Genomic DNA, 16,012 nt, shown 5'->3' on the forward strand with positions numbered 1-16,012 from the left:
TCCATCTTCACTACAACACACCAGTAGCTGCCCCAATCCACCTGAAGATCTGCAGCTCCCTGAGCTAAATAAACTCCTTCACCATGAGATAGGGTGAGGAGCTCGGACATTCGGGAGGGACTTGGAGTAGAACCGCTGCTCCTCCGGATCGAAAGAAGCCAGTTGAGGTGGTTTGGGCATCTGGTCAGGATGCCTCCTGGACGCCTCCCTGGGGAGGTGTTTCGGGCATGTCCTGCCGACAGGAGGCCCCCGGGTCGACCCAGGACACGTTGGAGAGGTTATATCTCCAATCTGGTCTGGGAACGCCTTGGGGTCCTGCTGGAGGAGCTGGTGGAGGTGGCCGGGGAGAGGACGGTCTGGAGCTCCCTAGTTGGGATGCTGCCCCCGGACCCGGATAAGCGGAGGAAGACGACGACGACCATGTCCCCTGACCCTGCTTAGGCTATCCTCTAACAACAGGCAGACATAAAGTGTCAAAACTACAATTTCCCAGATGGTCAGACTAGAAATCCCATCATTCTGCTAACATGTTTGAACTACCCAGAAGAAACAAACGGTTTGGTTTGGTCTCTTAATCTCCGTCAGGGTGATTTTATTATTTTTTTCAGTAATGGCGGCTTGGGTCAGGGCGTGGCCACCTTGAGACACAGCTGAATTTTAACCAATAGATTTATATAGTGCCACTTTGGCCCAATGGTTAAGTCAAAGCTTTAAATTAGTCATCTGTAAATCTGTGGGGATAAGGCAGTGATTTTCGCAGAAGGCCACGTTTATTTTTGGCCACTTTTCCTTTCCGTGTCCGCTTCATGATCATGTATGCAGTGAAGGTGTTTACTCTGATTACTGGCTCTCTGGGTTTAGAAACACTTCAGCTTTTATCATCAGTTAAAAATGTTGCGGGAGACGTCTTCTCTTAGACAAACTATTACTCAGATTTAACAATTTTTCTCTTTTCTTTGACTCTCGTGTCTCCCTCCTGTTCTCAGCTGGCTTCTGTCTCTTCTGCATATTTTCGAGTGAAGACTTTGCGTCATGTGTTCTTGGGACAGTTTCTCTCCTCTACAATTTACAGCTGTCTCTTTTTTTCTCCTTCCCACTGTGTGTGTGTGTGTGTGTGTGTGTGTGTGTGTGTGTCACAGAGAAGAATGCTCTTAAACTGACTTTTAATGTGTGATAAAAGAAAACAGATGCTTTTTATGCAGCTGCATGAAAAAAAAACCCAAAATGCTGCAGCAGTGAACTTTTGGAGGATTCAGATGTTTTTGCAGAAAGATAACACGCGTGCATGTGTGTGTGTGTGTGTGTGTGTGTGGGGGGGGGGGGGGTCGTTAATGTGGGAAACTGGTTTCCATTCACAGGGTATTGGTTTTCCAAAGAATCCTTCTGTTAGAAAAAATGGTTCTACTTCAAACACAAGGCCCCGTCCACACCCGGCCACTCTGAGGTCAAACCAGACAGTTTTGTCAAGAAGGCAGAATGAACATCCATGAAGAAGAATCTCCATCTTGATTTGTTGCATTAATCTTCTGTTCCTCCTCAGGGTCCTCCTGGGCCGCCTGGACCTCCAGGAACTGATGTGAGTATCTTCTGGGTGTGACCCGCTGCCCTCATTTCAGAGCCGATATCAACAGACCACACACTTACTTTCTCTCTGAAGCGGTGCGATGTTTGAATCTGAAAGCGATACTTAACGGTCAATCCGAGCCCCACGTTCAATTTCCTGAGCTCCAAAGCCCAGAGGGGCTTTCAGACTTCTAAGTAAAACATCATCGTTGTCATGTTTGCTTTACCTTCGGGAGCCTTTTCCAAGCTCTCGGGGACCGGCGCGCGTTTTGTGTTGGAATATTAAGTGCAGTAACAGTGTGTTTCCGTACTGTACTCCACCTCTCTCCGCAGGAATGCGAGCTTCTGGATATCATCATGAAGCTCTGCTGTAAGTCTCTTCCCTCTTAGTATAATGGAGCCACGTGTGTGCTCCGCCATTAAGCCCTTTGCAACTCTGATGTGGAGTGAAACATTTGAAACCAGGTTGTGTCGTGTCGTGTTATCATCTTCCCACTAAATTCACTCTGACTTGTGCTTTCTTTCATGCTCCTCTATTCACCTCCCAGCCTGCTGTGGTAAGTTTGGAGATTTTTTTCTAAATTATTCTTTATCCTCTGAGGCCATTCTGGGTTATTTTTTCCACTGTGTGTGTTTTTTGTGTCTTTAGAGTGTAAGTGTTCTCCCGTGGACTTGGCGTTCATCGTGGACAGCTCAGAGAGTATCGGTTCCACAAACTTTGCTCTGGCCAAAGATTTCATCATCACCGTTATTGACAGACTGATTAAAGACCACCAAGTCAAGGTAGTCTTCCCTGAATTGATTCTTTTGATGTTCTACATCACTGTTTTCCTTTCTTTCTATCTTTGCCCAGCTTCTGTGGGATGACAGCTGTCTGACCTTTTGCGGACTGAGTTGTTTATCTAAATTCTTCTGAGACTGTTTTTCTGAGGGGTGACAAAACGTTCACCTCAAGATCAGACTCTCAAAACAGAAAGTGTGAGCGAAAGATGTTGGCTTGGCATCTGGATGGTGCTTCTATGTCTCTCCAATGACTCTCCTCTTTCCATTTTGGATGCAATTAGTCAGATTGGGTGGGGCACTGAAATGTTGACAGAATTAAACAAACACACACACTTAGAGGCCATAACACAAACTCACCAAGCTGTGTTTTTCTCTCCAGTTTTCAGCTAACCATTCCAGTGTCAGTGTGGTCCAGTACAGTGGATGGAAAACCCAAGAAGTGGTGAAACTAACCAGTAACCTGACCGATTTTAAACAGTGAGCTCACACACATTCGCTAAGCTTCCTGTCTGCGTGCAGCTTTTCTCTGATTAAGTCGTTTTTCAGCATGTTTTCTTATGTGGCATGTTGTGTAATTCACAATCAGTGACATTGTGCTTTTCCTGAGTCTGACACATTTACTATGTAAGCCAGACTGATGTAAGATGTGCTCCTCTTAGCCAAACAAAACAACACAAGCACTTCCAAGAAATGTGAAATTATCTTGACAAAAGTAGTAAATTCATCAATGAATTACTTTTAGCGTTGTAGAAAAAATGCCGGTGAAGGTTCTCAGTCATCCAGGTCATGGTAATCCAAAAGGTTCAAATGAAGGCAACGTCTTGAAGAAACCAAAGAAGTCCAGTTGCCTTCATTTGAACCCTTTGATTGTAGAAAATAAGTATAATTTCTGTCCTTTAAAGAGTAAATGACAGCAACTAAATACAGATAAGTTGCTTGTAAGGACAAAAATTCAGGAAAGTAAAAAAAATGTAGCAAGAATAAATACAAATGTTCAATATTTTATGCAAACTTAAAGCAACACAAAATAAGTTTCCCGCTTCTCCCTGCTAGCCTTGCCATAGCCTGCTGTAGCTAGTGCTAACAGCAAGCTAATGCTAACATAAACCAACAGATACTAAATAAGCCATGAAGGGAAAAGATCCACACAAAATATTATTACTTACCGTATGTTCCGGAATATAAGTCGCACCAGCCATAAAATGTATAATGAAGAAGAAAAAAAAACAAATATAAGTCGCATTTTGGGGGGAAATTTTATTATTTTTCTTACAAAATCTGAGACCAAGCATTTCACATTGCAAGACGAGTACCGGTAACAATAACATAATAAACTGCCAGGGTGCAGCAGCGCACCACGGTCTCCAGCAGAGGATGGCGGTGTTTGAAACCCTCCCAGCGGGCGAGGAGAGCTCAATCCTGGGTCGGAGCCGACCCACAGCACCCCGCCACAGGCTGCAGCAGGTGTTGGCGGTGTTTGAAACCCTTCCAGCGGGCGAGGAGAGCTCAATCCTGGGTCGGAGCCGACCCGCAGCACCCCGCCACAGGCTGCAGCAGGTGTTGGCGGTGTTTGAAACCCTTCCAGCGGGACAGGGGAGCTCATTACTGGGCCGGAGCCGCCCGGCCTGCAGCAGCGCGCCACAGTCTCCGGCAGGTGATGGCGGGGCAGAGGAGCTTATTCCTGGTCCGGAGCCGGTCCGCAGCAGCGCGGTATACATAATTTGGTATATAAGTCGCTCCGGAGTATAAGTCGCAGGACCAGCCAGACTATGACAAAAAGTGTGACTGTTAGGGAGTAATACGGGAGTACAGGAGAATTGTACTAATTCTGGTGCAGCCATGACCAGTGTCACTCACACAGAGTGTCTCAGCTTAAAGCAATTTGGGGCTTTTTTAAACCACAGCTATTGCAAACGTTTACACAGCCATTAATTTAAGGCTGTTTACAGACATAAATATCAGCAACAACTGCTAAAAGTCAGAAATCTTTTGTTGTTGTTTTTTTTTTTGGAAATTCCTCACACTTTCCTGTCTGTGTGTGCAGAGCGGTGAGAGACCTGCGCTGGATAGCTGAGTCCACTTACACAGGAGAGGCCCTTGAATTTTCTCTGACAGCAACTCTCAATGAAATGAAAAAAGAAAACAAAGTGGTTCTGGTTCTGACGGATGGACGCTCTGATATCTCTAGGGACACAGTTCCCCTCAACGTCCTCTGTGGGAAGGACCTCACGGTGAGCCAGAAGGTCGCTGTAAACTTTTATTTAATGCTCTTCAAACTAAAACTCTCCTGCCTCGTCTCCAGGTGGGGGGTTTGGGAGTGAAGGACTATTCGGGCCGCCAGCCCAACCAGGAGCAGCTTAAGTTGGTGACATGTGAGAGCGACAGAAAACCAGGGTTCTCCTTCGTGCTGGAGAACTTTGCTGAGCTGCTGGACGACAGTTTCCTTCAGAATCTCACGGCTAAGATCTGTCAAGGTAAAACGCAGCTCCCACATCACTGCTCAGGTTATTTGTTCTTTTACTTTATTGTGAAGTCCAGTTTAGCTCATTTGTCTCTGGATGTTTTCTTTTGCAGAGAAGAAATGTCCAGACTACAAATGTCCAAGTAAGTCTGAATTTGGTTCAGCGTTTAATTTCTGATGAGAGTGATTTTTGGCCAAACTGTCCTTATCTCACGTTTTTGGTTTAAACTTTGACTTATTGTCTAATGTTCTGTGAGCCTACGTTTGTTTTTATGTTTCAGTCTCTTTCTCTGAGCCCGCTGATATTTTGGTGATGATGGACAGCTCCGCCAGCGTTGGCCAGAAGAACTTTGAGATAAGCAAGACCTTTGTCAAGCGCCTGGCTGAGCGATTCCTTTCAGCCGAGAAGAAAGGAAATGCCAGAATCAGAGTGGGCGTGGCCCAGTACAGCGAAAGCCCCCGCATGGAGCAGGCTCCAACCGCCAATCTGACCATCCTGTCTTCTCGCATTGAAGAGGCAGCCTTCCAGAACCTTGGCACCAACCTTTTAGAGGCTCTGTCCTTTGCTGTCTCTAATCTACGCGGCCGAGGGGACTCGTCTGGAGGCAGTAAGAAGCTGGTGCTGTTTTCAGACGGCAGGTCTCAGCGAGTCACAGAGTCTGTCCTGGAGAAGCGAGTTCGTGAGGTGGCAGACGCCGGCATCCAGCTCTTTGTCATTTCAGCTGGCAGCCAGGTCAGCGAAGGCAACCTGCGCTTACTGGTGAGCAGGGGGCGACAGGATGACATCAGCTACGCCCAGCGCCACCTGTTCCGCGTCCCAGACTACCCCTCTCTGCTCCGTGGGGTCTTCCACCAAACCGTCACCCGCAGGGTCTCTTTGCCGTAAAAACAAACAAAAGGACCATCAATTTGATTTTTTTAGACCTATTATGAATATTCAGTCTCACTCATTTACAATGTGTTCCAGTTACCAGAAAACCAAAGGAAATGTCACAAAACAACAAACAAATGTACATGTCTCTCTAAAAGGACTTGTTTTTACTTTAAATTGAACCTCGAGGGCAGCCCATCTCAGACTCACCACCACAGCACAATAAATCTGATTAAAACTCAGGAGATAGATCCTGCCTTCAGGTAAGATTCAGGGTGAAAAAAGTCCCGCTCTAGAACAGGAAACTTTGATGCTGGAGAGACAGAAAGTTGTAATGGTCTCATTCTGGATCCGTTTCCTCCCAGGTACTCTCCGTTTCTGTATCAAACTTTCTCCATCGGACGAGTGAAGCTTCCTGTCACTTCCTGTCTCTCCAGGACCAAAGCCAGTGCTGGTTCTGGTTCAGCATGGATCCATTTGTTTCTTTTGCCACTTATTTAAGTGGTGTTGGATGTGTTGTGTTGCAGCAGTACTAAATAAAGAGGCACCGCAGCACAGAAACACACACTTCTCCCTGCACTAGCACGAACAGAAAACTGGTTCCTGACTGGTTTATCACTTTAAGTTTTGCCAACATGGATTATGTTGAAAATAAAAAAAATGATATAGTTTTTCTGAGTCTGAGAAAACCTGCGCCTAAAGCCCCGTTAGATCACCACGGCAACGAGGAAACCAGGATGTGGCACCAGGCAAACCTCCAGATAAATCACACCAACGTTTCACCTGGACTCAGCATGTGTGAGTCCTGAGTGTGTGTGATGTGCGTGCGTATGTGTGTGTTTGTGTGCGTGCATAAAATACAAGAACATGTGTGAAACCTTGGAGTGATTGTTAAGCAGTTTTGTAGGGGTCAATTACCAAAATAACACAAACCCTTTTTTGTCTGCAGTAAAGACGCTTAATTTAAGCAGAAAAAAACTTGAACACACACACACACATCTTTGCCATTTGTGAGTGATTTAGGAAAATCCCTGTCATGGCTAAAAGTTGGAAGGGGAAGCTGAAGGAACTCATGAGCCAACACGTTTTATACAACAGTTTCACCGGGGTTGGTTGGAGTGTTCTTCTGTGGTGCTATTATTCTGAGTGTATCAGCCTCCACCCGTGCTGTTTGATATTTTTGCCTGAGGATGAACAGCCTCAGTAGCGTTGAAAGAGCTCCTTCAATAAAGGTTGTTACACCCAGATGTGTGTCTCATTCTTGCCGTTGCTCTTCTATGTGCAGCTTTGTGTTTTAGTACATGAAACTGGGACTGATTCACCCCTTGAGGTTAGTTCTGGGAGGGAATTGGGACTGAGTTCAAATTTACATTCTTCACAATTCCTGTAACAGGATAAAGGAGTAATTATGACACACTTATTATCTACAGAGTGTTTTATCTTAAGGCTCCGTTGCATTGACCACTAAACGTTAGGCTGCTGTGTCTCCATTTGGCTTACATGATCTGTGATGAGTTCTACTGAAACCTCATAAGTCAAATTTTCCAAAGATCTAACAAAAAATCTCCTTAAAATTGGTTTCCCGACTAACAAGTTCACAAAAAACACTTCTTTGTGTTAGAATAGAAAAGAAAAAGAACAAGAGTAGTCATGAACCACTGAACAGGATCAATGAAAGGGTCAGACTAATGTCTGGAACTGGTTTACTATTGGAGCCAGCCCCATTCAAGATGGCTGCCATAGGTACACGACCTTAGCTCAAACTCGCTCAGTTTTACAGATATTGAGCTGGAATCTGTCGTGCTATTGGCTGAGAGTCATTTACATGAGTCTGTAACAGCCATTCCCCAGAGAATGCTTTGATTAACTATCACTGATGAGAAAATAAATGTGCTTTTTTCACATTACTGTACTTATTAATTACAGTAAAGCCACAACTAGAAATCTTTTACTTTTGATGGCAGGAATGATCTTGACCATTTGCAGTAATTGTATGGTTTACTTTTGTTGTTGTTTTTGTGCAAAAGAAACATCTCAAGTATCATATGAAGCTGCCTGTTCTTCATTCATAAGACTGATCAGTTTCTTTGCAGCCCCTTTTTCAGCTGCACACATTACCTTCATACCAAATTTACTTTGTCTAAGCACAGATCCAGAGGCAGTAAAGCCTCTGTCCTGCCAATAACCTCCTCCAAATGCTGCAGATGAAACAACATGACACCAGCCACTGGTTAACATGCTGAGGTTGTGGTTCAGCCTTGTCAGGAGCTTTATGTAACAGGAAGTGACCATATTTGGATATGAAAGTGGGAAATGAAGATTTAAGTGATTTTGACTTGTTTTCAAAGGGACCACATGAACTCTGGTTAGAAGGAGATCACTGAAATATTTTGCTTTCATGGAATAAGCTGAGAACATTTCACACAGCGCTGAAAATTCATAAAAACTGCTGAGCTCTGGGGGGGGGGGGGGGGTAGTGTAATTTTTTATATATTTTAAAAATTCCCATCTCGCCCTCTGTGGGTGGTCTCATCCTTCCAAGCTCGGGCCCTCTACCAGAGGCCTGGGAGCTTGAGGGTGTCATGTTCACAAGCCGAGGTGATTGCTCCTCTCCCACTAACCACCTTTGAGTTAATTTCCCACAGGTGAGGAGCGGGGGGACAGCAGCTGCACTGGATTTCCAATCAGGAGTCTGGTATAAAGGGAGGATGGAGACACCACTTTACGCCAGATGATTACTCCAGTTTAGGTCACCCCAGCCACTCGTGTTTGTTTGCTCGCTTGAATTCGTTTAGTGGATTATTTGGATTTATGACTATGGACTGTTTTTAGATTACATTTTTGGATTCTCCTCTGAACCCCTGTTTGCTTGCTCTGTTCACGAAAACTCTACTTCATTCATTACCCTCGCCACTCGAACCCCGGATCACCAGAACCATGTCCCATCCTCCTCCACTGCGCCTGCCTTGGTTCTCTCCGCTGCCTCACCCACCTCGGCCAGCCGGTCCTCCACCGGTACTCACCTTGGCTCTCCACCTTGCTCGCACATCACGGATAACTAATGGGCCATTCCCATCTTTACCGGGTCGGCCCCAGCCTGGCCCGGTTGATTCCACACATCCTTGCCTTAAGCCCATGTGGGCTGATTCTACCCACCAATCAGAGGCTTGCTCTAATGGAAGGTGTGAATTTGCTGTCAGCAGTGGGTGTGTTGGCCCTGGTCGGCCTGAAGCAGACCCCCTCGAGAAGAGGGCTGAGAATGAGCCTTGGTTGGCCCGGAAAAATACCAGGCCACCCAGATATGTAAACAACCTACGCTACCCGGCCCGGGCCGACCCGGTACAGATGGGAATGGCCCATATATGGACTAACACCTTACGACACACCCTCCACTGGACTTCCCAGTGCTATTTTTGTTCCCGGTTTTAAATAAAGAACTTTGGTTCAACTTACCCTGTGGTGTCAAGTCGATTCTGCATGTCTTAGGTTAAACGCCTTCCTCGAGTCATGACAGAATCATTCGGCCAGAACCAGAACTCAGCGGAATCAGTACTCGCTGATCTGGCCACCAGGATGTCCCAGCAGGAGCAGACTCTTCCCATGCTCATAGAGCAGTTTACTGTCGCTAACCAGCGCTACCAGCATTTGGAGGCTATGGTCTAACAGCTTCACGAGCGATTTCCAGCTCCAGCTCCAGCCGCAACTTCCGCTTCAGGTCCGGAACCAACGCAACGAGCCCCAGGAGCAATGGGTCTGCCCAGACTGGAGATTCTCAGTCCTACGGAAGTCACCCACTTCCGCCCAGCTCCACCCCTGCCATGTCCTACGTTCTCGGGTGAGTTCGAGGGCTGTTTTGGATTTTTACTGCAGTGCCGCCTAGCGTTTGAGTGCTCTCCAAGCATTTTTATTACGGACTCTTCTAAGATTTCTTTTATCGCTGGACTGTTGAGGGGCAAGGCTCTTAGGTGGGCAGAGGCTAAGAGCCCGAACGCTGAATTTTTGTCTGGTCCCTATGCAGACTTTTTGGATGAATTTAAATTGACTTTCTGCAATTCCCAGATCACCACCGACATCCGTAAGATACTTTTGCACCTCTCCCAGGGACAGAGAACGGTGGCAGACATGTCGTTGGAATTCAGGACTTTGACGGCCATGACATCATGGAATGACGATGCCTTAAAGGCGGCCTTTATTTAAGCCTTGAGTGACCGAGTCAAGAATCAGCTGGCTCTGTGCCCCGAGCCACCCACCCTGGATGGATTAATATCGCTCTCTATTTCCATCGACAAGAGACATTGGGAGCTTCAGAGGACGTCAGCGATGGATCTTTCGCCGCCTCCTGCACATCGTCGACCTATCCCTAGACCTCCTCATTCGGAGCCATCGGAGGAGCCAGTGCAGCTGGGAAGAGCCCACCTGACTGAGGAGGAACGGCGGCAGCGCTTCAGTAAAGGTCTCTGTCTGTACTGTGGACAACCCGGACATTTTATTCAGACATGCCCGGCGTTGCTAAAAGGTCGAGCCCACCAGTAGGACCGGGAGTCCTGGTGGGCAGTAACGCAGGAAATACAACCTCCCAGTTCCTCATCGCATGTTCTGTGACTTGGAACAATCAACGCCACCAGACTACTGCTCTTGTTGATTCGGGGTGTGAGCAGTCGCTGGTGGACCCCCGAGTGGTCTGTGAATGGGGAATTTTGACTGAGCCTCTCCCCGAGCCAGTGCCTGTTTCCTCGCTGGATGGAAGAGTACTGTCTACCATCACACACAGGACCATGCCACTCCAGCTCCAGGTCTCAGGTAACCACACAGAGACACTCTTATTATTTGTATTCCCATCCCCGCAGAATCCAGTGGTGCTAGGTCATTCTTGGCTCAAATTACACAACCCGCTCTTGGACTGGCGAGCCAGCAGAATTGAGACCTGGAGTCCGGAGTATCACCAGACATGCCTCAACTTGGCACCTCCCGTGTATAAGGACTCCGGCGTGACGCCAACTGATTCTCCCGATCACTCCCAGGTACCCCCTGTGTATCATGACCTGCAACAGGTGTTCAGCAGGGACCGAGCTGCCACGCTGCCTCCTCACCGCCCCTTCGATTGTGGAATCGACCTGCCACTGGGTGCCCCGCTTCCGTCCAGCCGCCTCTACAGCCTCTCAAAACCAGAGCGAGATAGCATACAGACCTGCATTACAGAGGCTTTGGCGAACTGTACCATCAGACCCTCGACCTCACCCCTGGGGGTAGGTTTTTCTTTGTCGCCAAAAAAGACGGATCTCTTCGTCCTTGCATTGACTATCGGGGTTAAGTATTTTTAACAAAAATATGATGTTTAAGTAACACTTGGAACACTGAAATAAAGGTTGTGAACTCAAATCTGCAGAGTTAGTAATTAAGTTTGTCACTTTTGAGTAAAGTGAACTTCATGGAAGTCAGTTACTGCAACTTTTTCAGGGAAATAAGTTATTTAAACTCCATCCATCCATCCATCCATTCATCCATCCATCCATCCATCCATCCATCCATCCATCCATTTTCATCCACTTATCCGGAGTCGGGTCACAGGGGCAGTAGCCTAAGGCGAGAGGTCCAGACTTCCCTCTCCCCAGCCACTTGGGCCAGCTCCTCCGGGGGGATCCCAAGGCGTTCCCTGGCCAGGTGAGAGACATAGTCCCTCCACCGTGTCCTGGGTCTACCTTTAGGTCTCCTCCTGGTTGGACGTGCCCGGAAAACCTCACCAGGGAGGCGTCCAGGAGGCATCCTGACTAGATGCCCGAGCCACTTCAACAGAGCTCCGGGAGTTGACGTCACTTCTCCCGGCAGGCAACAGTTCAAATCGAAACGGCGCCATATTGGCATGCAGAAGCCGGCAGCTGGACTATTTGTTATTGTCAGAAAACTCAATCAAACGGGAAATATGGTAGATTCCTGTTGTGCCCCAGGATGCAGAACAGACGCGGACGACATAAGGAATGAGCCTTCTACAGGATTCCCCAAGATCCGGAGCGCCGCAAACGTTGGATCATTGTAATAAAACGCGCTAGTGACCGGGCGAAAATGAAGCTGTGGGATCCCGAGAGTAAAGGTTTTCGCTTATGCAGCGACCGCTTCATATCAGGTACTTAAACCAACGTTTCCTCAACTGTGTATGGTATTTATTTTAAATGCTTTTATTATGATTCTTAGTGGGCTTCCTAAACTTATTTTGGCGTGGCTTTTTCTGTCTTATTACTCATAGCAGCAAGTAAACATCACGTAAAACGTTGCCTCGTGAGTTCTGCGTGCCGCCGTTTCCGTGTTTTATGATGACAGCAATTAACCGGCTAAGCTGTATTTAATTTTTAAGCAATGGTTGATCAATTGTCAGATCACACATAAAAAGCACTTTGGATTGCTATTATCTGTCTCACCGAGACTACTTACGTGTAAATCTGTTATTTGTCCGTCCATCCATCCATTTTCATCCGCGTATCCGGAGTCGGGTTGCGGGGGCAGTAGCGTGACTTCCCTCTCCCCAGCCGCCGGAGCCAGCTCCTCCGGGTAAATCCCAAGGGGTTCCCCGGCCAGGTCCGGTGTTGTGCCGGTAAGAAGCCCGCTCTGACAGCTTCTGGCGTCGGAGCGGGCAGTAGAGTCGAGAGTCCCAGACCTTCTCCCCAGCTCCTCCGGCCGGGGGAACCCCTTGGGATTCCCCCGGCCAGGTCCGGTGTTGTGCCGGTAAGAAGTCTGCTCCGACAGCTTCTGGCGTTTTTAAAAAGTATCCCAGGGGCACGGTAAGGGTCGGAGATGTTCAGTCTATTTGATTTCTGACTATATAAAACGATTTCTTCTGTTTTAAAGTGTGAAGTAAACTCCGATGAAGTAAAATCCAAGCGGATCCCGTTCATGTTCATGGTTACATCCGTGTTTGTTTACCTTTTTTGCATGCCAAAATGGCGTCCACTAACTGAGAGTCACGTGGGGTCCGGAGCTCTACTGGCTCCTCTCGATGTGGAGGAGCAGCGGGTCTACTCCGAGCCCCTCCTGAATGACCGATCTTCTCACCCTATCTCTAAGGGGGAGCCTACCCCTCTTCGGAGAAAACTCATTTTGGCCACTTGTATCCACGATCTCGTTCTTTCGGTCACTACCCAAAGCTCATGACATAGGTGAGGGTAGGAACTTAGATCGACTCAGCTCTCTCTTCACCACGACAGACCGGTACAACGCCCGCATCACTGCAGATGCAGCACCAATCCGCCTATCAATCTCACGCTCCAGTTTTCCCTCACTCGTGAACCAGACCCCGAGATACTTAAACTCCTCCACTTGGGGCAGGACCTCATCCCTGACCCGGAGAAGGCATTCTACCCTTTTCCGAATTAAGACCATGGTCTCAGATTTAGAGGAGCTGATTCTCATCCCAGCTGCTTCACACTTGGCTGCGAACCGCTCCAGCGAAAGCTGAAGATCACATTCTGATGAAGCCAACAGGACCACATCATCTGCAAAAAGGAGAGACCTGATCCTCAGGTCACCAAAACGGATGCCCTCCACACCTTGGCTGCGCCTAGAAATCCTGTCCATAAAGGTTATGAACAGAATCGGTGAGAAAGGGCAGCCTCACTGGGAACGAGCCCGACTACTGATGACAATGCGGACCATGCTCTGACACCGGTCATACAGGGACCTAACAGCCCGTATCAGAGGGCCTGGTACCCCATACTCCCGGAGTACACCCCACAGGGCCCCCAGAGGGATGCAGTCAAACGCCTTCTCCAAATCCACAAAACACATGTAGACTGGTTGGGAAAATACCCACGCACCCTCCAGGATCCCCCTAAGGGTATAGAGCTGGTCCAGTGTTCCACGGCCAGGACGAAAACCACATTGCTCCTCCTGAATCTGAGGTTCAACAATCCGACGAACCCTCCTCTCCAGACCCCCTGAATAGACCTTACCAGGAAGGCTCAGGAGTGTGATCCCCCGTAGTTGGAACACACCCTGTGGTCCCCCTTTTTAAATGATGGGACCAGCACCCCAGTCTGCCAGTCCAGTGGGACTGCCCCCGATGTCCACATGATATTGCAGAGCCGCATCAGCCAACACAGCCCCACAAAATCCAGAGCCTTAAGAAACTCCGGGCGGATCTCATCGACCCCTGGAACCTTGCCACAGAGGAGCTTTTTAACCACCTCAGTGACCTCAGCACCAGAGATTTGAGAGGCCAACCCAAAGTTCCCAGACTCTGTTTCCTCACCGGAAGACGTGTTGGTGGGATTGAGGAGGTCTTCGAAGTATTCTGCCCACCGATCCACAACGTCCTGAGTAGAGGTCAGCAGCACACGGTCCCCACTATAGATAGTGTTGTAGTGCACTGCTTTCTCCCCCCTGAGGCGCCGGATGGGGGACCAGAATCTCCTCGAAGCCATACGGAAGTCTTGCTCCATGGTCTCACCAAACTCCTCCCATGCCCGGGTTTTTGTATAGACGACCACCCGAGCCACGTTCCGCTTGGGCTGCCGGTACCCATCAGCTGCCTCTGGAGTTCCACAGGCCAAAAAGACCTGATAGGACTCTTTCTTCAGCTTGACAGCATCCCTAACCGCCGGTGTCCACCAGCGGGTTCGGGGGTTGCCACCACGACAGGCACCGACGATCCTGCGACCACAGCTCCGGTCGGCCACCTCAACAATGGAGGCACGAAACAGGGTCCATTCAGACTCAATGTCCCCCGCCTCCCCCGGAACATTTTGGAAGTTCTGTCGGAGGTGGGAATTGAAGCTCCTTCTGACAGGAGACTCTGCCAGATGTTCCCAGCAGACCCTTATAGCGTGATCCATTTCTGACCTGAAAGGCCCTGCTCTGTTTTGCTCTGCTCAAAGCAAAACCAGAAGTTTCTGGCACAGAACTAATCTGCATGAGATATTGCTCAAGGTCTCATGCATTTGCTTCTAAACTGTTTCTTCCTTTCCAGCTCAAGAGAAGAATGAAGACAAAGGACTCTTTCTTCTAATAAATCAGAAGAACTCTATTTTTAATAAAGCTAATCAAACAAAGTGTTAGCCCAATAATAAAATGTGAACCAATCTGTGAAATGACAATGTTATGATCAGTAGTTATAATAAGTAATAAACTTTAAATATTTTCACTAGAGACTGATCACACGTGATGCTAAGATCACGTGACACATTTCCTTTTTTCTGATCCAATCGGAACCTTCCAGATCTGACGCGAGGCGTGGTTTTGTTGGTGCTTGGTAAATCTGTCCTTTTTTGATTCGACCGTAAATCAAAACATCCAAATTATAAAACTATGCCCACGTCATCTTAACTTCAGTTCAAAGCGTTCTAGAGAAGTTGTCGGAGTGGCCAATCCGTAACTTTCCTCTTAAAGCTGAAAGAACCTAACGACCATCTGGATTAAATCTGTTGCTGTTCCACCTGCTGCAACAGTTCCTTTCAAAATAAAAGCTGAACCATCACAACCCCCTTTTTGGGTCTCGCTATAGATGTCAATAAAACTGTCGTGACCCGGAAGTATCTCAAGACTGGTCTGGTCGTCAACCGCTGCTTTTCCTACCGGCTTCGGTTCCAGAGGAGGTCAAGCTGGACCTCGACATTCCTGATCTAACGGGGACTTCCGCAAAGAGTACGTAGGCCGACAGAATGGCGTCTCAATGTATGTTATAAATCTCCAAACCAAAGCTTAGCGCAAAACATCATCTTCACTCCCATCAGAACTAATCGTTTCTCCGGATCTGCTGGTTCTGAAATATTCACACATACACCATCCTCAGTCTTACTTCACCTTAGTTACACCATACACCTAGTGTTTAAAGTTAGTCTTGTTTTATTTGTTTAGTAATAAATCTTTAAACTTTTAAACCTGACTCACTCTCTTTTCTTGAAGCTGATACGAAGCGTTGCTCAATCCCTGCAATAAAAAGATCCGATCTTCTGGTTAAATTTACTCAAAGATCCATGAAGGTGATATTTCATCTTTTGTGATATTTCACATTTTATGGTTTCTAATTAAATGTAGGAACGTCTTCTCTACACCCTCGCGATACGTTTGGGCCTGCCTGGTCTGACCGGCATCCTCCTCCACCATCTGAGCCAACGCACCACCAGGTAGTGGTCAGTTGACAGCTCCGCCCCTCTCTTCACTCGAGTGTCCAAGACATGCGGCTGCTGGTCAGACAAAACAATAACAAAGTCGATCATCGAGCTGCGGCCTAAGGTATCCGGGTGCCAAGAGCACATATGGACACCTTTATGTCTGAACATGGTGTTCATTATGGACAACCCACGACTGACACAGAAGTCCAATAACAAAACGCCACTCGAATTTAG

At 47.7% G+C, this 16,012-nt stretch overlaps 1 protein-coding gene across 1 annotated transcript in view; it reads left to right on the forward strand.

The window, feature by feature from the left end:
- col6a1 (collagen, type VI, alpha 1) overlaps nucleotides 1-6,349 on the forward strand; it is a 26,748-nt gene extending 20,399 nt beyond the window's left edge. The window contains exons 27-35 of the mRNA XM_015957434.3: nucleotides 1,541-1,576; nucleotides 1,897-1,933; nucleotides 2,112-2,120; nucleotides 2,213-2,346; nucleotides 2,726-2,823; nucleotides 4,391-4,577; nucleotides 4,649-4,820; nucleotides 4,921-4,950; nucleotides 5,089-6,349. Coding sequence (XP_015812920.3) covers nucleotides 1,541-1,576; nucleotides 1,897-1,933; nucleotides 2,112-2,120; nucleotides 2,213-2,346; nucleotides 2,726-2,823; nucleotides 4,391-4,577; nucleotides 4,649-4,820; nucleotides 4,921-4,950; nucleotides 5,089-5,693 — 1,308 coding nt within the window. The 3' untranslated portion in view covers nucleotides 5,694-6,349. The remainder of the gene's footprint in view (nucleotides 1-1,540; nucleotides 1,577-1,896; nucleotides 1,934-2,111; nucleotides 2,121-2,212; nucleotides 2,347-2,725; nucleotides 2,824-4,390; nucleotides 4,578-4,648; nucleotides 4,821-4,920; nucleotides 4,951-5,088) is intronic.
- Nucleotides 6,350-16,012: the final 9,663 nt, after the last annotated feature.

This window comes from Nothobranchius furzeri, chromosome 11, assembly GCF_043380555.1.
Source record: "Nothobranchius furzeri strain GRZ-AD chromosome 11, NfurGRZ-RIMD1, whole genome shotgun sequence".
Lineage (NCBI taxonomy): Eukaryota > Metazoa > Chordata > Actinopteri > Cyprinodontiformes > Nothobranchiidae > Nothobranchius > Nothobranchius furzeri.